Raw genomic sequence first — 22940 nt, 5'->3', positions numbered from 1 at the left:
GCAGACAGGAAGTCATGTCAGGCAGAGATGGTTTATTTCTCAATGATTAAATGGAATTGTTTGACATCTTCAAAATTATGCACAGTCGATGAGATAAAACAAGAAGAGATGCACTTAATGACCAATTCCAATTTTTGCTAAAGTGCTAACAGATGGAGATGGTCTGAGCTAAATCCTTGCCAGAGTTGTCATTTTGTTGAGCTTGTTTTCAAAAGAAGCATTTCAAAAGGTGCCAACAGAAAAAAGGATTTTCAGTGGAGTTCTTTTTAATCTCAAATGTTCTCAAAAGCCCTTTACTTCACAACACATGAAGAAAAAAATAAGTTTAAGAGCATCGGCTATACAGAACAGCTAACAAGCATCACCAATAATACAGCGAGTTGACTTAAAGTGCACATGATTTACATCCGCTTTTTCCAGCATCCGTTCCTTACCGACAAGGAGGGTCAAAGGGCAGGGATGCCCGGTTTAGTTTAACCATTACCTATTTAATTCTATGACTTCATGTTCTTTATGATTTCATGGTTATTATACAATTACTGGTATGAAGCCCATTGAGACGATCGTTATTGTAATATTGGGCTATATAAATAAAACTGAATTAATTGATTTACACAAAGCAGAACAGGTTGATTGATGTTGACATTTCATGAAGGCCTTTTTCCTCTAAAGTATACGGCAGGAGCTGCAAGTACACTGTACATGTTTGTATGTGTCAGCATCTGATGTCCAGCTGTAACACATAGACACATGTTGGATAAAAATGAGAGATTCTGATTAATGAGGATCTATTTGAGTTTTTACATCTTGTTTTTGTTGCTGCATTGGTTCCTGAATGTGATCAAATATTGGTTTTCTTATGGAATCAGATGTCATCTGCAGCAGCTTCACTGACTGATAATGGTTGGGCTCGTGTGAATTCTTCTAAATTGTGCCGTATCCGTCCGTCTCGGCCATCAGCAGGCGTACGGTGGGGGTTTCTCAAAGGGGCTGTAGGAGGATCCATACAGAGCCGGAGCGTTGGGGGTCAGCATGTATCCCCCCGGGTCCTGGGTGGCTCCCTGTGCCTGCGGCTGCATGTTTCCCTGGGAGGGCATCTGGCTCTGGTTCTCCTCAGAGGAGCAGGGGGTGGAGCCTCCGTCAGGGTCCATCTGGGGAGTGGCGGGTGGCTGGAAGTTATTGGTGTGCTGACAGGAAGAAAGTGGGTGTTCAGATAATTTAGTGGTTAGAAATTCATTCTTCAGAAAAAGAAAAAACAATCGATTTTATTTGTTTGCTTACTTGCATGGGTATGGGGTAGTTAGGGTAGGCGGGGAGGGCCTGCGGCGTGGGACAGAAGCCTGAGTAGGAGAGCATGTGCTGGTTGGGGTTGTATAGGATGTGAGGAGGAGGTGCTGGACTAGGAGCCAACTGAGGAGGCGGCTTCTCCTTCAAAAAAAAAAGGAGCAAAAAAATTTTTTAAGTAAAAAATAATATATTTTTGTGAAATTAAACGGCAAAAGGTGAACCTTTAAAGGTTGCAACGCTAAAAACTTTTCACCTGATGAATCATTTAGGGCATTTTAGTGTCACTAAGGATATAGTTGCCATGGTAATCATGTCATTGCAAAGACAGTCTATTGTTTGCCAATATTATCTTTTTTTATCACTTGCCAGCCTTGTTATTTATTCCTTACATAAAGGAAAACAGATGTTGGGAAGATCTTGTTCTCCAAAGCCCGGGGCCAGTATAGAGAGGTCACAAGTATAATAGAGGATATTTATGACAGCTGGACCATCAGTGACAGCCTCCCGTGTCATACCGATACCTCCATTTCACGCAGGACTCGTGGATCCTGTAAATTTACCTTTGTCTGATTTTTTTCTCTCTTAACTACACAGATGTTTTTTACTGTAGTTTTGGTTTTCCTTTTGCTTACCATGTCCTTATACGCTCCCAGGATGGCAGCAGTGATGATGCCCAAGAACAAGCTGACCACGTTGAGAACCACAGAGGCCCACAGGAGACGGTACAGGTGGATCACATCCCTGCAGCTGCTGACCCCCTCGTACAGGTAATAGTGTGTGTGGTAGTCTGGTCTGGAAGAAGAAGCTGATGTGTTTGTCATGAGCATGAACTGCACTGAAATGTTTGCAGTAAAGGCCACTATCCCATCTATTCTTTGCTTTTTTTTATAATATTACTTTAAATAATTATTTCATACCAGTGTGGCTACTAATATTACATGTTAAGAAGTCTCAGATCTGAAAGTCTGACCTCTCACAGTTGTACAGGTAGCAGCAGTAACAGGTGTTGCTCTTCACTTGGAGTTTGCAGTGTTCGTTGAGCGTGCCGCATGTCTTCCACAGGAACAGTTTTGAAAAAAAGATTTTTTGATCAGAAAAAAAAACGGTTTAGTTCAACGTGGAACAAAGGGAATGGTCTCTGTCATGTGCAGTAAGGGTTTGTGACCACTAGATGTCGACACTTGTCTTTAGATTTCAACTAAAGAGAAATGCAGACAATGCAACAAATGATACCCACATAGCAGTCTTAGATAAATAAATATAAAAAAAGGATAAGTGTCTATGACAGATAAGTCACTAGGGTTTTAATCACCTCTACACTGTAGCTGTCATAAGCATAGCCACTTCCACTTGTATAATAGCCACAGGTATCCTCTTGCAAAGGCCTAATGTCCTGTAACAGATAAAACATGTTACAATAGAAAAATAAACTTTTTTCAGTTGAAAATTAATTAAAAAACTAATATTTTACGTCCTGTCTGTTTGTTTTATCTAATCTTTCTCTCTGTTTATTGTGCATTGATTTGTTTCTGCTGCCCCACAACCTCATGAACTTTGCTGCTGTGAAGATTTACTGCATGTGTTTTCTTAAAGCTGACCACTGCTCTGCAAGTTCAAACCTGCCTGCACTTTATTCATTTTTAAAAGGTAATCAAACCATTTCAGCCCCAGAAGGCTGAATGTGCAATAAATGTGATTTTTTTTTTTATGATTAGAGAACCATATAAATATATACCGGTATCTGCAGAGGCTTGACAGGACAGCTGATATCAATATTATCCCTGTTTTAAACTCTCTTTAGAATCAGGCATTACCCACACGTGTAGTGACCAATAAGAAGCCAGCAGCTGAATTGGATCTCTGCCGTTCTTTTAATGGACCCATAAATATAGGTGTTGGCACACATGCTATCAACAGCAGCAGTCGTGTGAAAACATGCAGCACCTACCATGAACTCTGATGCAATGACCCCATCCACAATGGCGCTGAGGAAGGATCCAATGATTCCAATACTGATGAAGATTATTGCAGCTACAAGCTTAAAGAGGCGAAGAGGAAAGGATTCATTTTTAAGCATTTACTAATAAAGAATAAGTATATTACAGTTCTTAGAATGCATGTGATGTAAATAAAATGCACATCTTTTATTTATCATAAATCAAGAACCTGTTGACTTGACAAAGTTTGACACTAAAGATTTTGTTTCTGTATTTTATTCAACAAGTTATTTAGATTTTTACTTTTAATCATTTCACTTTCACTATTGATGTTATTTTATAATGCAAATGAGACTATTTAGAATTTGTATTCTCTACTAAGGTACGGAAGAAGGCTGTATAATTCAAAAGTATGGACCTAGATTTTCTTAGGAACCTAACACAAACACACAGGATTTAGAGACTATTCTTGCTTAAAAAAATGAGACAATTAAACAAACTTTACCGATAACCAGTTGTAGTCTAACTTTAACCTAACTAATATGTTTATATGGTTATATAAGTGCAAAGATAGGTTATTTATTATCCACAAGTGCAATACTGCATTCCTCTATGACCACCAGCACAGTCCTTCTGCAACACTGGAATTGACATATTTTACATTTTTTATTTAAAATGTATTTTAATTTCAAAACCTGATTTTTATAGATTCATTTAAACTCTTGGAGATTATTGAAATGTAATTGTGTATACAATGACAATAAAGGAAATTTTGATCCTGACCTAACCTTACAACTCTAAACCTAAAAAGAAATCTTAAACTTAGTTAGGACTGGATTTTTAGAGGCTTTAGAACGTCTGGTTCTGTCCACACTCTCATACTGTGAATGTAAACTTGGCTCCTTGTCTTGATTGCTCACCTCCAGCATCTGGGCTGCAGGACAATAAAGGAAATAAACGGCTTCCTCCTTTGCCAACACAAAGGAGCTTTGCGGCTGATTTACAAGCAGGTACCAGGCTGCAGGACAGAAGGACAGTGTCTCCATGGACAGCCAGGTCAATCTCATTTCCTCAGTTTGACTCATGCGTACAAATTTAGATGGCCCTTTATTTCAATTGCTGATCAATGACTTTAAACTATCAGTGGAAGGTGAACTGTGTAACACACCTCAGCGTCTTCTGCTGTCCTGCAATCCTTTCCTGTCAACACACCCTCTCTGCTCATCAGCTCCAGCTGGACAATCACAGATGTCTGATCATAAACGTTTGTCACTTTGGGGTTCTGTTGCTTCAATCATCCCTGCAGGACCCGAGCATCTGTGCTGAAGCTTTCATTTTCCTTTTGGAGAGACAAGCTGCAGTCCAGAGATTAAGCAATTATCGTGGACGTCATTACAACTGTGTTAATGAAAATGTCCTAAAACTTGAGTCTAACTTTCAATCATCCAAAAGTCAAACTTTGAGTTTATTTTTGAATAAAAATGAAGTTGTCATGGTAAGCAAATATTTTCAAATTAAATTTAAAGCAAAGAACTCTAAAAAATATAGTTTTAGGTTCATCCTAGTAATGGATAAAAGGGAGAAAAGAAAAAATGAATGTTGCATCACGCACTCTCATGACTGATGCAGGAGCTGAGCTGATGAACCAAGAGACCCCAGACACATGCAAAACTAAAAACAAACCCACCCGCCAAAATAAAACAGAAACTAAACACCGCTCTTAACAACAAAGGTAAAGACAAAGACGACTTAATTACAGAACAAGAGAAGATACCAGAATCACAAGATAACACAACTGCTCAACAAATAAAATAATAAGATACAACCCCACACAGATGATGCGTATCGAAAAAGTTACTCTGATTTATTCTACCATGAAAAAAGCCAAAACATACAAGAGATCAGCTTTACTTTGTCAGTCACACAGTAAACAAAGACTGCAATCTCTGTGTTCTTTGGATGCAGATTGTTTAAAACTAAATCTAATTAAAAACTGAAGTCCAAATGTTTGTTTTCTTGTTTATTATCTAAACCCTGAATGTCTTTTTTGAACTTCATTTCCTTTGGGCATTCTATGTTGTCATGATCTTCACCTCCTGTCCAAAAGTACCAGAAGAAGCAGGTATAGTAAAGAAACTACTGTGCAAAGGGGATATGATCAAACTTAACCCTTGTGCTATCTTAGATGACCCCACCCTTACATTGACGTGTTCTCCCTACTATGACAAAGGTGGATAAAGGTGGAAAGATTTCATGTAATCCATGGACACCAGTGAAGATCACAAATCATTGAAGAAAAAAGCTTCAGCGCACTGTCTAGTGGGTCTAAATGACCCAACTCCCAATGTTAAAGTGCCTAGGATAGCACAAGGGTTAATTAATCTGTGAAAACAAATTATTGAAAATAATTATAAGTGGGCTCATTGTCTGTCTGTGTGAAGTCAGTCTATCTTTAGCGTCATAGGTTGTTGATAAAAATGATGATGGAAGTAAGGATTTTGATTTTTTTACTAGACCTTTCGGGCTACTATTTAAATAAAATAAAAATAATAATAAATCCCTCGCTAACCACCTGTGCGACTCATTGAAAGCTGATTGGCTGTGGTGAGGGGATATGCCAACAGGTTTACAATGACAACTTAAGTTAGACTAGAATGATCCATCATCAAGTAGCATATACTGCTCTGAAAAAAAAACTGCAATACACACGTTTTATGGTTACATCAAATACCCACATTAGTTCACTTTTGTGCTTCAAGGATTTTTTTTTTAAATTTCTCTAAAGGTTTGACCTATTTAAAGGGATTTTATAATGTTTAAAGCATCAAATTGTAAGAGAAAGAAATGTAAAATGCTAGAAGGATATAAAAATGTGGTTTGAAAATGACTTGAAGAAGGTGGGAGTGAAGAAAGGATCTTTTTCTGGCTTGCTTTATCTGCTGCTGGTCCAGACTCTCAGTTCATTAGCGGTTCAAATGACTCTGCTTTTACGGCCTGCAAGTGGGAGATGAGGCCAGCAGAAGAGACAATAGAGCCTGACAAGCGCATTACTTCATATTACCTTTGCACCAGCTGCCGGCACATAAAACATCCACATGGGCCAGACTGCAATACCTCCAATCATCCCCAATAATCCTACGCAGTACAGTACAGTAAAAGATTTTACACACACACACTTCATGCTGACTTCCTACTGTTGTAACACAACAATCGCCTCGGTTATGCAAGACAAACATTTTTTTTAACTTAATCTGCACTTTGTAGGATTTTGCTGCACAAAAATTGTTTTTCTTGTTGTTTTCTTGTTTAAGGTCTGTGTTATTGTGTCATGTTTACTTCTTGCAAAAAATACAATTAGATAAACACGATATGTGTCTTTATAACTATATTTTATTTTGTGTTAAAAAAACACACATGTAAGTTTGAAAAAATATATTTACTAAAGAAGACAACTGTTATAGACCTGAACTTTTCCTTCCAGGACCTGGTACTATGACAAACCCAGCTGTGAACTGGATAAAGTGATTGTACAAAATAGATTAGTGTTTCTACTTGTTATGCTTTGTGTGAAACCCAAATGCAGGAAACCTAATTTAAAAAAAAATCAATTAATTAAATAAATTAATAAATAAATCAAAGACACTAAGGCATGAAAAACTCCTACAAACAAATCTATTGACTGGAATTGGAGGTTGTGATGTTTAAATGACCTCAAAAACTTGTAGTCTAGATACTGTCAGAGTAATTATAAATAAGCAGCAGTGAAGTGACTGTTCTATTCTTTTCTATTCTAACCATGCCACCCTGATTAGCTTAACCTGAATCTTCTTCTTCTGAGGCAACAATGTCTACCACACTACCATAGGCAGCCCAGAAAAGCAAAACAGATATAAATATAATAGATACAAATAATGTTTTAACAAAAACAATAAGCAATTAGCAATTTTATAGCTTCAGTAGAGAAACGGATCTGATCGTACAGCTTCTTGGAGGTCCACGCTGACCCCAGCTTGATGCACGGATAATAGGAAGTTCCTGTGCCGTGGCCTGTGGGGTAAAATACAGCCCTGTAAGGGTCCAGCTCTCTGAAGTGCAAGGTGACCATGAGGCTGCAGTGTTAGAGATATGAGCAATAACTGCAGGAGAAAAGAACATGAGCTACATGATGCGTTTCACCATAAAGAAACTCACGGCATCAGAGCAGCGAAGCCTGTTATCAGAGCCGAGGGTAAGAAGGGAAAGGTTTATGGAAGATCGTGAAAAGGAAACATGGCAGTGTACAAGTCTTTTAAGGTGTTTCACTTTGTATTATTGACCACTGAGGGTCAGTGATGAAACATAAAGCCTTAAAACACTCTAGAGACACAGTGAACATTTAAGATATACTACATTTGTTTCTTGTTTTTCCAAAATTTTTACATTCTTATCCAAAGACAAACACTTTAGAGGAATTTCACAAAGTGATCCGAACGTTTTTCTTTTTTTGTCAAAGCTATTGGCTACTTCTTCACTTGTTTTAATTCCTTTTATTTTTCTAAGAAATATTTTATATATATTTGTTTGGCTACATAACACCATCTTTTTAATAATTCAAGTATTAAAGAGACACCTTAGCAGGAGATGAACCTGTGTTGTGTCTACACAAACTGTGACCTTTCAAGCTTGAGCTTTCTGCAATTCAATTCTATTCAATTCAATTTTATTTATATAGCCCAAATTCACAACAACAGTCGTCTCAGTGGGCTTCGTAAGTTTTGTAAGGTAAACATACAATCAAAAAGGATAATAAATGCATAGAATTCAATAGGATAATACTAAAACTTTAACTAAATAGACTAAACTAAACTGGCATCCCTGCCCTTAGACCCTCCATCGCGGTAAGGAAAAACTAAAAAAACTGGAATCCGGAAAAAACAAAGAAACCTCAGGGGTGCCCACATGAAGGAGGGATCCTCCCCCAGGACGGACAGGCGATATACCAGAACTCTTAGAGAAGAATTAGCTTATCTAAATCTACAACTACATTTTTAAAGTCCAGCAAATGATCTTCATCCAGTTGAAGTTGGGGGCCGGAGGACTTCTATCTGTTGATCCAAAAAGTTTAGTTTCATGCCGATTAAACAGTTATTAATAAGTTATGTGTCTGTAAATAATTATTATAAATGAGAGGTGTGTTCCATTCTAAATATCTGGGTGATTTGCATCCTGAGTTTTAACTGAGAGAAGCTTAAGCGACAGGTGTCATTTTGAACCAACACTCGTGTTTGTAAATCGCATTGTTACACATTTAAGAAAGGGAAGTGTTGATTCTGTCGCTATCCACTTCTCTGACCACATCTGCACCTCCGTCTGAGGCTTTTATGAGGGTCAGGGGAACGAAGGGCTGACTGATCCAGGAAGCCAGACAAGCACCTGAGCTCTCAGGTGTCTGTGGCATCGTTGGCATGGTTAGTTGTTCTTTAATGAGCAGCCTCGATGTGCAAGCCAGCTCTCGCGTTACAATGCAAGCCTCTGATGCAGGAGGGGAGAACTAGACACCTGCCTGAGAGCCAGCGTTGAGCCAAAGAGGAGACGCTGTGGGACAGCAGTCACACCATTAAAGTTTGAAAGCAGACAAGAGACGAGGGAGGGATGCCAGGGAGGCAAACGCGATGCAGCAGGTTTTCCTGTTTTCACATGTTTCAAAGCATTCAGTCCACTTGAACCATCAGGTGTGGAAGGTGTAGGGGGATGCTGCTTGAGATCAGGCTTTGACCATGTTACTGCATATGGAAACATGCTGTGCCTCTTTGTGGTGTTAACAGCCACAGTAAAGCTGTTTTTAAGGAGGAATTGGATATAGTACATACGGTACTGTGATCTGATCAGACACAGGACACCATGAAGTCCTCATGAAAAATTTACAACACACAACCTCATGTACCACAGTCATGTGGATGGGGAACAAAGCTCATCCACGCCAAGCGGATTCATGTCTCAATAAAAAAAATGTCTGAAAAAACTGCAGTTAAGAGAAAGATTTACAGTTTTGTGATGTTTTAGAAAAAATATTATGTTTAAAGTGTTATTTAAGCAGACATCCAGGTCATTTTAATTCAGTCACTTAATCAAAATAACCTACCTAAGAAAAGGTGGATCAAACAACATGAGCTTTGAAGCAATTCAACTTCCAGGTTCATTTCTGAGGTTAACATAGAAAAACATCAAGATGAATGTGTTTTTCTTTACCTGTTATGGTTTACTTCTTGCAGCCTATCAATGTAAACTTGCATCAGACCACTTCTGCTCCAATATTACCTTTATTTAAGCATCTACTTGACAGCAAAAATATAATAATTTATTTATTTTTCATTGCTGGAAATCAATTCAGACGTCAAGGGGTTAATATTTATATACCAGTTCAAACTGTTGCATCCAACCTGCATCCAAAGAGGCGTGCAAAGATGTCGGCTAGGCCTGCACAATAAATCGCAAATTTATGGTTACTGCGATATCAAGCTGTGCAACATCCATATCGCAAAATATGGCTCAAATTGCAAACAATGGTTACCGTAAATGTGCTAAAACAATCTTATCGCAGCTTGAAGTATTTTAAAGGATCAAATAAATCCCTTTTTGCATTTGATCAATCGGATGGAGCTGTTTTATGTTAGATGCTTCCCTCCTATGTAGACTAGGGTCATAATATAATTAAGTGATGTTGAATCTTATATAAATTAAACTGTTTCAGTAAAATGGAAATGATGTTTTTGGTTGTTTTGCTATTTGCGAGTTTTCCTCGTGTCATGCAGCCCTAATGTGGCAAGAAGACTTGATGTGATGGTGAGGTCAGGCACTGACCTTCTTTCCTAGAGAAGCCTTGTTCCTGAGCCAAAGCTACCAGTTTCAAATCTCGAGAATCTGATACAGGCTCTGGTTGAACAGGACAGCTCTCAATTGCCTCTCTTTGTGTAAGTGCATTTGATGCAATTTGCATGAGTTTTGCCTGAACAAACTCAATTTTTCACAATGTTTTTCTCTCTCTCTCTGGTCAGCGATTCTTCAGTAGAGGCCGCACATGTGTCCTCTGTTAGCGGATGACAAATCCTTATCTCCCTCTTGTTGCTGAAGAACAGAAATAAATCCCCCCCAACCTCAAATACAGTCACATACACTGACCCGGGCAAATGGACCATGCACACATTACGCCTCCATCCACTAATCTGATTTGCTTATTTGTTCAACAGAGCAGTTTCCCGCAAAACATTTGAACAAATTTGCAATATAATCTTGTTGTTTATGCTATATAAATGTATTTGTCAGTATAGATTTCAGTCCCTTTACTGGGAACAGGTAAACAACAAAAGCTGCAGCTGAAAGACAAAGTGCTTGGCTAAACGTACAACTGTCAGACAATGTGTTTAGTGGAGAGAAACCTGTTTTCCAAAAAAACCCAAGTTTTTTATCTTTGTTTTCTAAATTTATCTCTATTATATCAAAACCAATGTAATCTCATTGACAGAAATAAAAAAAAGAAAATCACATTTCAACACTGCAAAAACAGACTCCCTAGAAATAAATTTGAAAAATTGTCTTTAAATAAGCAGAAAAATAAACCAGTGGGGTAAGAAAAATAAGACTTCTTGTTTTAACAAAAAACAAAATTCTAGTCAATTTGACATTTTTTCCTAAACTAAAGTTATTCAGAAAAACTTTCTTCTTCTTCTTATTGTTATTATTATTATTGTTATTATTTTTATTATTATTATTATTAAGTCATTCTTGCAAGACATAAAATAAGATAATTTTTCCTGAAACAGGGGGCCTTTTTTCTTTCAGTGAATGGGACAAAACTGCACTTTCACAAGCAGTTAAAGCTAGATCTAAAGAGCTTAGAGTGAAAAATGAAATTATTTTATCGTTCCTGTACTGACTCACCATGGGCCTGCGGTTCTCCACCAGGTAGATGCCAACAATACCCAGAAACGCTCCGAAACTGAGCTGCAGTTACAAAGAGACCACGGTTGAGGCCACAAGATAAAAGGTTAGATTTATTTTCTTCTTTCTGGGAGGGGTTAACTCACTGCAATGCCAGGATAATATCCCGAAGCGGGCACGTTGTCTGTGCGGGTGGCTGAGAGCAGACCCACAGTCAGAACCACCAAAGCCAGAACCAGGAGAGCCGTGGTCACCCACAGAGCTGTCCTCTCCCGCCGCACATACAGAGCTGAGAAACACACACACAAGTCTCTTTACACCAGATGCTGCTTTTTTAATGATCTCTCATCACCCCCTTAGCTGGCCTCCACATCCAAATCTCCCACCTGTCATTGGGATGTAACATATAATTTTAACAATTTGATTCACATCATAATTTGTGGTTTATGAGACAAGTCATAGTTGATATTGGTCCATTTTGAATGATCTGATTCATTGACCTGAAGTTGATTCAGGACATCATTAGCCAAAACTTAAACCAGTGTGACTCATAGATAAATACCTAGTACTGAACAGTGCAGCGGAAGTTTTCCAGATTCCTAAAATTTCTTGCAAGATAATCAAGTGTAAATTAAATATTTGCACAAACAAGTAAACAAGACTTAATAACAAATCCATTTAGTTTCCTAAAGTTGAGCCCACTGTTGTTTTTCCATGTCAAAAATAATCCAAAGGGGACATTATTAGAACATTCTGCCACACTGTATGGTCACATGTCTTTGCTAAATTCAAATTGTTTCCACACAGTGGACTGGAATGATGGATTGATCATTTTTTGATGACATCATGTGTGTTGTCCGCTATGATGCACTTGGCTGGTTTATGTTATAGTAAAATAAACCTCAACAAAAACGTTATTTTTCAGTATTTCTCATTTTATTCAATGTATTTAATTTTAAAATGGTTTTGTAACGGTATATGTCAGTTCAAGTAACAACTTGCCTCAGACAGATCCATCTAGTTGGATCCTAGTAATAAAACTGGATTCATTGATTGAGTCGATTCATCGTTTCCCCCCTACCCATCACACATACATAAACTAATCTTGGAAAATTAGCATTAAGTAATTTGTGCACAGTTCTGTGCAGACAGGTTATCTCACTTACCTGGCAGGTTATTGGTTATGCAACCAAAATATGATGCATAACATTTGATTTTTGACTATTTCAAATATTGTTAGTATTAACCTACAGCAACAATTCATAGAAACCAAATTTTTTTCTAATAAACACGCAACATTCATTTTTACTGATTTTATGACTATCAATATTCTCTTCCTTTGTCATTTATTTAAGAAACAAATGGCTTTCAAACAGCTCTTGCTCTTTCTACTACTACTTTACTTTTTTTGGGAACACATCATCCAACTTTTGACTCAACCATCTTTGAAAAGTTCATCGTCATCATCATCACTTAAGAATAATACCTAATCATATCAAGAGTGCAACAGTACCTGCTGTGTCTGTGGCCTCTGTGGCCCCCCGTGGAGTCGTCTGCTGGGCTTCAGGATGCTGCATGTTGACTCTGGCTGGAAGAGGAGGCTGATAAGGTAGGTGGCTGTGTTTTCCTCGTGTTTTACAGGATGTTCTTTGCTCTGCTGCTGATTCAAAACAGCATCTTCATCCTTCAGCCTGAAAACTGTAATCCAGAGGGTTGGGGGAAGATCAAGCGGAGGAGGGGGGGACTTCTTGCAAATTTTGAACACGGCTGACCGTGTGAGCTCAGGAGAACCAACTTTACTTGAAACATGACAGAGAGAGGGAGGGAGGAGGAGGAGGAGAAGAGAAAGAGAGGGAGAGCGAGACCCTCACTTAAGCTTTTCAGAATTTAAAGGAACATTTTTTTTATTTTGAAAATATTTTTATATTTTAGACAACTTTGTTTGACCAAATGGGTTTATACTTGATTTAATTTGCACGGGCAATTACATCCTTTTAGGTGAAGATGCTGCAGGTGTGAGAATATTGAACATGGAAAAACAGCACCCTCTACTGAGCAAAACGCTACACCTTCTCAAATGTGAAATGATAACATTTTTTTATTTTTCATTAAACTATAATCTAAATGTATGAATATACATCATGATAGACATGACTTTAACAGGTTAAATTAAAAATTCTGCTGAATGATGTCGGAAAGCATTTAAAGACCAACTCTGATGGAAATTATGTTTTTGTTGTTTTTAACATGTTCTTGTGCCATTTTTCTTATTTGATTTTATTGATTTATTTCAAGCATTGTAGTCAAAGCAATAAAGAATTTACACATATTTATCAAACTCATTACAGAAATGATGAAATGCATAGATTAAAAAGACAGAAAACAAAACAAAAATGTCACTTAAATCATATATGCTTAATTAAATACAGTGATCATTAACTGAAGTATAAGTAGAGTTTGATTTATTGCTTGAAAAGGAGTGGGAAGAAGCAAGCTTATATAATCCAACCCCTGCTGAGTTCATTCATTTGATAGTTTAACAGTGTTTTTAAATCTGTTTCTGATCAGATAGATTCTCTTCAAGTAACAAAATCCAGTGCCTAGAAATGATTGATGATCTTCAGAAAACATTCATTCATGATTTCAGTAAACAGTAACGATACCGATATGTAATAATAATTTATTATCATTAGAACTCGTGATAACATTAAACTAGTAATTATTGCTACACATTGCAGATCAAGTAAACAAAATCAATGGCTTATTGATTGTAATTGAAACATTTCAGTAATCATTATTGCACATTACAATGTAACACTTAGTGGTTGTAATTAAAAGAGCTTTGATTATTTCACCACAATCAAGTTCACGCATGTAATTGGAATTATTCAAACACCTGTTGATCCTTAAATCCTCTTATCTTCATATCCTGAAATAAGAGTTTCGTTATACCTTTTCTTGAATATTTGAATATTTGAACATTTCTTGAGTTCATTACTTAAACCGTTCCAAAGTTTAGTGCCACACACCGACACACAGAAACTTTTCTTTGTGGTTCTTATCAGTTTGTTCTTGAAGTTCCTACATCCCCTCAGTCTGTAGCCTCCTTCATTTTCTAAGAACTGTTTCTGGATGTTGAATGGTAACGATTTCCCACTGACTCTGTATAAAAGTTGCGCAGTGTAAAACTCAACAAGGTCATACAGTTTTAAAAGTCTTGATTGATAAAATAGATTGTTTGTATGATCAAGATATCCGGCTTTATGTACAATTCTGACGGCTCGTTTTTGAAGTAAAAAGAGAGGATGTAGTGAGCTCTTGTAATTATTCCCCCAAATTTCTATACAGTAGGTGAAATATGGTAATATTAAAGAACAGTACAATAAATATCTACTGTTGTTTCCTAATATATGTTTAGATTTATTTACGATTGAAATACTTTTTGAGACTTTAGTTTGTATGTGTCTGATGTGTGGCTTCCAACTTAGTTTGTCATCGATAAAAAACCCTAAGAATTTGATTTCTGTAACACTTTTGATTAAGACATTATTTATTTCAATTGAGAGCTCTTTATTTGCATTGAAGTTTCCAAAAAACATCACTTTGGTTTTATCTAGGTTCAAAGATAATTTGTTGTAATCCATCCATAATTTTATTTTATTAAACTCTGTGTTTACCACCTTGATAAGTTCCCTATGATTGTCTGTAGAATAGAATATGTTTGTGTCATCAGCAAATAATATGAGTTTCATAAGCTTTGAAACATTGAATATGTCATTTATGTAAATATTGAATAGCAGCGGGCCTAGAATTGATCCTTGTGGGACACCACAACTTATGAGGGAAGATTAAGCTTAAAATTGTATTTCTGTGCATTTCTTCATGCAAATGGTTGCATATCCGGAGCAGACGCAAAATTGCCGTTGGAAAAGGTTGTAGCTGTGACCGTGTAGCTCCATTCTGATGCATCCACTTGTAGACAGATAGGTTGGAAATGCAAAGTATTTATTTTGAGACTTAAAACATCTGCTTGTTTCACATCTGAAGCTGGTGAACTATAATAGAACATTTTAAAGCAAAAGAAAATTCCCAAAACAAAATGAAAGCCATTTAGATGTTCTTTTTCCCAGAGAAGTTACTTTTTTGAAAAGCAGCAAAAACAACAGGTAGGAAAAATAATTTCTCTTTACATTCATTTACACCTTCAGACACAAGACAGCATCTCTGTAGTTAAACTAATAGTGATGTTAATTACAAAGATAAATGTTGAGAAAAATGTGTTCACTAAAGTAAAAAAAAGCAGTTTTCATTAAAGTGGACTTAAGCACTTTGAAAGCATTTGTTAAGTCTTGATCAATTAAATTAGCAATAGATAAGCTTAGTTTAACATTACAGCAAAAACATGGGCAAGAAAAGACTGGAAATATTGCTGTGGATACATTTTAGTGCTGCACTGCTTTTGTAAACAAAGTAAAACATCATTACCAATAAATGTCTCTCCCTTATGAATCGTTTGACTTCAAATGTGCCACATTTAAAAAGAAAAATAAATGATGATTCATGCACTAAAAAACAGAAAGAAATTTGCTAACAATGTTTTGTCGTTTTTTTAATTTTATCTCATGATGCGCAGCAGGTTGAAGACTTGGGCGGCTGCTCCAGGATGGATTCACGCCGCAGATCATTGGGCAAAGCGCCGCCGGGGCCCCAGACTGTCAGCTCTCCATAGATCCCGGTCTCGATCATCTCCTCCTGCCAGGGGATGGCGATGTTCCCTGAAGCAAACTCATCGAAAAACACTGTGTCCACGTCTTCCAGCTGCACGCCCTTCACCGTAGAAAAGGCCCCAACGTCGTCCAGATCTTTGGCGTACACCGTCTTGGAGTCTGGCACAAAGGGAGGTGGCAGGATCCCTGAGGACGCACAACATCAACAATAAACACAAGCAGCTCCAAAACGTTCTGCGCTGCACTGGAGTTCTCCAGAAAGGGTTAGGAGTGGGAGTAAAAGCGAGGTGACCTTTTTCTGACTTTTAAATGTTTAAATTTTGAAATACCCAGCCTTTTTGATATATGACTAATTTTTGTCAGTATTAAAACCATCAATATATTTATTTAAAATGATTTTAAAACCAGGGCTGCACGGTGGTGCAGTGGTTAGCGCTCTTGCCTCACGCAAGAAGGCCCCAGTTCAAGTCCTGGCTGGGGGACCTGAAACAGACCAACAGTGGGGGACCTTTCTGTGTGGAGTTAGCATGTTCTCCCCGTGCATGTGTGGGTTTTCTATGGGGACTCTGGCTTCCTCCCACCGTACAAAAACATACTTCATAGTTTAATTGGTCACTTTAAATTGTCTATAGGTGTGCATGGGTGTGTGATATGTGACCCTGTGACAGACTGGCGAACTGTTCAGGAGGTCCCCTGCCTTCGCCCATAAGTGGCCGGGATAGGCCAGGGACAAAACGGAAGAAAATGAATAAATGAATTTTAAAACCAAAACTTTTTAAAAATGTGTTATATATCATAGAATATATTTTTAATTTTATACTTAACAATGTCAGTTGTACAATAATTGGATAAAGCCTTGATTTTGATGAGCTCTTACTCGCTTTGGATCCCCCACTGGCACACAGGAGTGAGGTCAACCTAACTTTTATTTTTACAAAAAACAAAGGGGCTCACTGACAGCTTAGGTTCAGTTTTTAGGCTTAGTTTTTCTTCTTTGTTATGTTTTTTTTGTTGTTGTCGTTAGAGTGTTTTAATATACATATCTGTAAAAACTGACCTGCATTCAGTTTCCTCCAGTTGATCTGACTGAAGAAGGGGTGCGTCCTCAGCTCGTCACATGACCCGTTCTTAAAGCCAAGCCTTTTGTCGGCCTCTTTGCACAGCAGACCCTCACAGATGGACTTGCCGTTTTCACTGAATTTCTCTGGGTAAGTGACCGGGTCGTTCAGAATCCTCTTCTTTACCACCTTATTCTCCACCTGTTAAAACCCAATTCAGTGATGTCATAGGGTTCACTTGTGCAAAATGTAACAAAATCTGTAAGTGTTCAAACTAAACTTGGCAAGCTGTACGCAATGTTGTCTTACTAGTTTAGCAAAAGTCATGTAAAATGTCTCATAACAGAACACGCTAAAGGCACAATGACCAAAAAAAAGGAGAAAAACACCATAAGAAAATGTCTACCTTCTCTCCTCGGGTCCTGAAGGGCCCTTTAGCAGCCAGAAACTCGTAAAGAGTAACACCCAAAGTAAAATAATCCACACAGTAGTCGTACTCTTCTCCATTCAGGAGCTCTGGAGCCATGAAACCTGAAGGTCAAAGGTCACACCACAGGAAGGTCAACATGCAAACCTCACTTCCAGAGTGGAAAATATTTTAAGATAAAACAAATGAACTCCAGTCTTCTAAATCAATCTTGACAGTAAGAATTTTTCCATTTCAAAACACACAAGATTAAAAGAAACATAACTTTTTGGAGCACAAAAACGTGGTTAAAAACAGTTTTTAAAGTTTTTTTGACAGAAAATCCTGAACACAGGAACACTTTTATTTTGACAACAAATAAAAGCTGATTTATTGCGATCATGAGTTTTCCAAAGCAACAGTACACACATTAAAGTACACAAAACAGAACAATGATTCTTTGTTTTTTATCAATGTTAACATTTGTCAAAGCAGGAGAGAATTGAACTCTACATTTTCCCTAGAAATTGATTCCTTCTTTTAATCATTTGTGAATTAGCAAGAACATGTTTAACATTCCTATAACCCAAAATGAAAAACTTGAAGGACTGCATTCCAAAATCAAGTCAAACATCAAAATGTACCGTAAATTCCGGACTACGAAGCGCACCCGATTACAAGCCGCACCCACCCATATTCACGTGTTTGACTGCTTTTATACGTACACAAGCCGCGTCAGAGTACAAGCCGCGCATGTGATAGTCGATATTGTCATCCTGACAGATCACGCCCAGCATCCCAGAGAGAGTGCAATTCATTAGCACATTGTGGGTGGTGCCACCTTTGCCTCTGGGTCACGTATTTGAGTGTATCGACATCTGACAAACAGCATGGACCTATATTCTGTTCACAAGTCCCTCAGTTATGGTGTTTTTATTTCATTTTTTTTTTTACTTATTGACAATCTAGGTATCTAACATAAAATTACAAACAGTAACCATATAATCAACATTACATCCCTCAGTTATAATGAGGAAATTTACATCCGCGATTCCACATTTCCCATGAGTCTTAGGGGCTAAAGGCGGGGCCAACGCCCGGCTCGCCATTCTGTTGTACGTGTTTAAGAATTAGTAGTAGCAGCAGTGCATGGAGGGGTGAACGGGAAAAGCTCTCCTTCCGCTTGTGTCGCGGCAGCGTTATGGGATTAACAGGACTGGTTAGAAAACACAACGGTAAAATACAGCAGCGGCGACTGAAAAGCGCGCGCCTCAGCGCGATACGCGCGCCTCAGTGCGGCGCGTGCGTCAGAATTCAGAAGCCTCTGCACTCCGCGGACGCCTCTGCGCTCCGCTCCCGCCCCGCGCGCTCCTTGTCTCCCCTTCCTATCTACTCCGACACCTCTGGCCAGGGCAGCTTCAAGGAGGAGCACTTCGTCCCCGTTGCGCCGGTGGATGGAGCAAATCGTTTCTGTGCAAAGCAATCGGACTTAATACTGTACGTTTTGTGTATGAGGGGCGGGTGCGTTGTTACGTGTGGGAGCCATCAGACTACCATTGGCCCCGCAGCTCAATCAGCAGGAGAAGATGTCTCCAGCTCACACGGAGGCTGTGAGTTTTTCAAAGCAAAATTCCGCTTTTACGGTTTCCTTAGAAACCGTAAATGGAGTGTACATTCACTCCATGCGCTGTTCTCTCCGTCACGCAGCAAACCGGCTTTTCCAAACCCGTTGGTGACGGTGGACTTTTTTACGCTGCTTTTAACGATTGCTTTTAACTTGAAAGCTTCATCATAATGTAGCGGCGATCACGTGCACGTTGGGTCTAATGGCCCCAAAGGATTCTGGGATGCGGCCGGGCATGCGTGTTTGTTTTGTTGAACCATGACTGAAGTGTCTAAGACCTGAAGTCAAGTCCATGCTGTTTGGCTGCCAAGAGGTATGTTGAAAAAAATGCCTCGTGCTTGGTGTTAGATAGAGAATTCAAACTATTCACTGAGTTCTAAAGTACGTACATGGCGGCCGCCAATTAAATCCATAAAATAGCCGCGTCCCTGAAAAAGCCGCAGGGCTGTAAGCGCAGGAAAAAAGTAGCGGCTTGTAGTCCGGAAATTACGGTACTCATTATATAATATTAGGAATACAGTTGAGAAAATCAACACAAGTATTCTCATTCTGAAGAAGCTCTGGACATTCTCCAACTTTACTCAATATTAAGCATGTATTTTTTATTTATTTATTTATTTATTGCAAGATTTTTTTAAGTGACCTCACTTTTTGTGATGAACCTAATAGGGGTTTGCATAATAAGATCCCACTAATCAACTATAACCAAGTAAAAGTCAGTTAAACTGTTTTTAATTACCTGGAGTTCCAGCATAGCCCTTGATTTTGAACTGATCGTCAGCAAGCTCCACAGCCAGACCAAGATCAGAAATACGCACGTGACCTGTGAAGACACACAGTGAGTATGATCAGAAAGTTCTGACAGTCTGAAAGCTGATCTCCAACCCCCTGTGCCTCAGGAAACCCTTAACAAGAAGTAGTACACTTGAAGTTTGTTAAGTATACTTGAGTAGAAGTATAGTAAGTATTCTATAGGCCATGTACATTTTGTGTAGGAAGTATACTAACTGAATACTTTTAAGTGTACAATAAATAGATGGTACCAGTACATAATAAACTTCCAGTACTGCCTCACTTTTACTTTAGTACACTTGAATAGACCACTATTGGCTACATACAAAGTCACATGATAACCCAGAGATTCTTTTGATAGTGGAATAAATATTCCCTTATTTCACATCAAGTGTAAAAAAAATCTTTTTAATTAACCCCCTCCCCCTTGGAAAGTTTGTTCTTTTTTAACAAATGTAACATGACAGTGCTAATGTTTCATGTAAAGAAGGATATATAGATAGACAAATGGACAGACAGGCATAAAAACAAAACAAAGATCAATTCAACCTCAACAGGGCAAAAACCAGTGTCCTGCCTGTACCTGTCCCAGCCCGGTAAATGTAGAGCGTCAGGAAGAGTATTCAACAGATCAAAGGAGTAGATAGACATGGAAACATTTACTGATATGATGACAGCGGGGTTTTCTAAGCATTTTAGGGTCTTGGAGGATTATGACACCCCAAACTGTATAGGATTGCCCTCCCCATCTTTGATATTCTACCTGCACCCCATAGTGGGGCTGGCTAAATCTAGGCTACTTTTTTTCATGTTTAATATTGCACATTTTTGTTGAGTAATAAATAAAAAATAAAAGTGAGTCATACTGTACGTCATGTCTACAGTACATCAGGCCCAACACTCATAAAAGCTGCCCTCAGCTCTCACTGCTATGCGGTGGTTCTTTTTCTACATATATTCTTTGTAGATTTCCCTTATTGACAATAACCATAAGATTGTTGGACTGACTGTTATTACGTGTACAACAATGTCCAACAGGGTCAGTTGGAAAGCTTTTGACTGGGTCAAAAAAGCATGAAATATATTGTCTTGTAGAAGTTGTTCTCTGATGTGTATTAATCTAACAATTTGTTTTTAAAAATCCCCTTTTTTGTGATGCTAAGGCTATTTGGACACATTACCAAAAGAGGCATAAATAAATGTGAAGCTTTGGCATTTTTTTCAGCACTTTTAAGGGTAAATCAAATGACTGTCTGACCTTCATTGTCCAGCAGAACATTCTCTGGTTTGAGGTCTCTGTAAATGATCCTCTTCTGATGGAGGTGCTCTAGACCCTGAATGATCTGTGCAGCGTAGTAACAGGCTCGAGGTTCATCAAACCCAGGGTTGTTCTCATCCACATTATAGATGTGATACCTAGAAAAAGGTGAAACTTGGATGACCCAAGAAACAGTTGTGGAAAGAGACAGACATCTGGATTGAATCCAGTTTGAGAGTGAAACGGAAAAATGTGAAAAGGAACTCTAACCTCAGGTCTCCTCCGTTCATTATGGTCATGACCAGACAGAGTTCAGTTTTTGACTGGAAGGCATAGGCCAAAGAGACGATGAACCTGCTGTGAACTCGTGCCAGGATCCTTTTCTCAACCATCGCCCCCTAGAGGTAAGAGAACAACATAGCGTGAGTACACCTTAAACCAGGATGACCACACGTTTACCTCGTGCCACAGATGATCATGCAGACTTCAGTTCTAAGAATACAAATGCATAAAATACTGTCTAACCAATATAGTCTCGAAGTCAGAACCAGCAAACTTTTCTTAACCAAGAAGTTACAGCAAATGATAATGCATTGGTTTGTGCATTTTAAAACTCTTTAACATCTTAGGTTTCTGCTTTATTTGTAAGATTTTTAAAGTGTAACCAGATTTCAGTGGACTACTGTCTAAAGGTTCATAGTCTTTGCAGATCTGTCTACATACTGCTATTCTTACCTCATACCCTTTTCTCTTCTTCAGTCTCTTCTTGTTCAGTTTTTTACAGGCATACAGTTTCCCTGTGGCTCTCATCTGGCAGGCTGACACTTCCCCAAACCCTCCTTTACCCAGCACACGAAAATCCAAGAACCAGTCCTCTCCTATGGGTTGCATTTCAAGCCACTTCCACTGCAGAAACCTCTTTAGATACATGCTCTCCAGGAAGAAGGTGTAGGGCACTTCCTTGAGAAAGTCCATCACGCTGTCCATGGTTTCACTGAAGAGCTCATCCCCGGCTTCTTTGTGTTTCTCCTTTACCTTTGTGATGCCATTTTCTGGCAGAAACGGGCAGTAATGTTTGGCATCGGGCTCCATGTACCGAGACAAGATCTTGCTTGCTTTCTTGGCCCGGTCTTCATCCTCAGCCATGTTGTACTCTTCGATATCCTTCCACAGACGGCTGGGCCCCTTGTACTCATTGATGGAATCAAGGAACTCCTGGAACAGACGTTTGCCGATGGGCTGCTCCACACAGACCGTCTGGAAGCCCAGGTCCAGAGTCTCTCGCAGACCTTCACAAACGGTAATGTGGGGCAGCTTCAGGCGGGAGTGGAACTTCTTGTCACGGTTGGCTGCAGGGTTGGCAGTGCCGTCGAAGCTCCCACGGGCAGAGATGTAGGCGGAGTTGGCCACCACTGTTGTAAGGCCACCAATATCCATGGTGACACAGTGGAGAGGAGGAACAAAGGTGAAGTGAGAGGTGGGAAATACAGTAAATGCTGCAGAAGAGCAGAGGTCTCAAAACCAAAGCAGCAAGGTAGTACCCGCTACAGACTGACAGACAGATCTCAGGGACTTTCTTCAATGAGATGATCGCCAAACCTGAGAGTCCCTTCCCTTTCTCTCATTCACATGCAGGCACACATGCAGATCTGCCTGACTCATCACCTTTCTCCAGAGGGACTTATCCTCAGTCTAATACTTTATCCTGTCCTAACCCATGTGCATGCAAAAAAAGATAAGAGGAGGAACCAAGGAATAAAATGGAAATGCAAAGGACAGGTAGACCAGGTTCCAAAACGTTATAGAAAGCATAACAGGCTTGTGATAGGCAGAAAACAGATAAAAGCAAAGACTAAGACCTAAACTTCTTAAAAAATGGAATGTAGACAAGTATAGTTTGAAGAAAAACTCTATAAAACCACAAAACATTGTTT

The 22940-nt window shown here is 38.7% G+C and overlaps 2 protein-coding genes across 2 annotated transcripts; both read right to left on the bottom strand.

The window, feature by feature from the left end:
* Positions 1-17: 17 nt before the first annotated feature.
* tmem255b (transmembrane protein 255B) lies at positions 18-12922 on the bottom strand. Its single transcript, XM_011490340.4, has 9 exons — positions 12655-12922; positions 11288-11430; positions 11142-11204; positions 3236-3325; positions 2600-2680; positions 2258-2340; positions 1920-2079; positions 1282-1428; positions 18-1187 (listed from the first exon to the last, which is right to left on the bottom strand). The coding sequence occupies exons 1-9, from the start codon at positions 12716-12718 to the stop codon at positions 957-959; spliced, it is 1062 nt and encodes a 353-aa protein (XP_011488642.1). The 5' UTR covers positions 12719-12922; the 3' UTR covers positions 18-956.
* A 2208-nt stretch (positions 12923-15130) lies between these two features.
* On the bottom strand, positions 15131-22566 carry grk1a (G protein-coupled receptor kinase 1 a). The gene is given in 7 exon segments (NM_001201490.1): positions 15131-16054; positions 16926-17127; positions 17333-17457; positions 19696-19779; positions 21007-21164; positions 21277-21404; positions 21742-22566. Coding segments are annotated over 7 exon segments (1692 nt in total). The 5' UTR covers positions 22444-22566; the 3' UTR covers positions 15131-15761.
* Positions 22567-22940: the final 374 nt, after the last annotated feature.

The sequence above is a fragment of the Oryzias latipes genome, chromosome 3 (assembly GCF_053564925.1).
Source record: "Oryzias latipes strain Hd-rR chromosome 3, Olatipes_Hd-rR_3.1".
Lineage (NCBI taxonomy): Eukaryota > Metazoa > Chordata > Actinopteri > Beloniformes > Adrianichthyidae > Oryzias > Oryzias latipes.
Note: the sequence above shows the minus strand (reverse complement) of the source record. Positions and strands in the feature narration are given on the sequence as shown.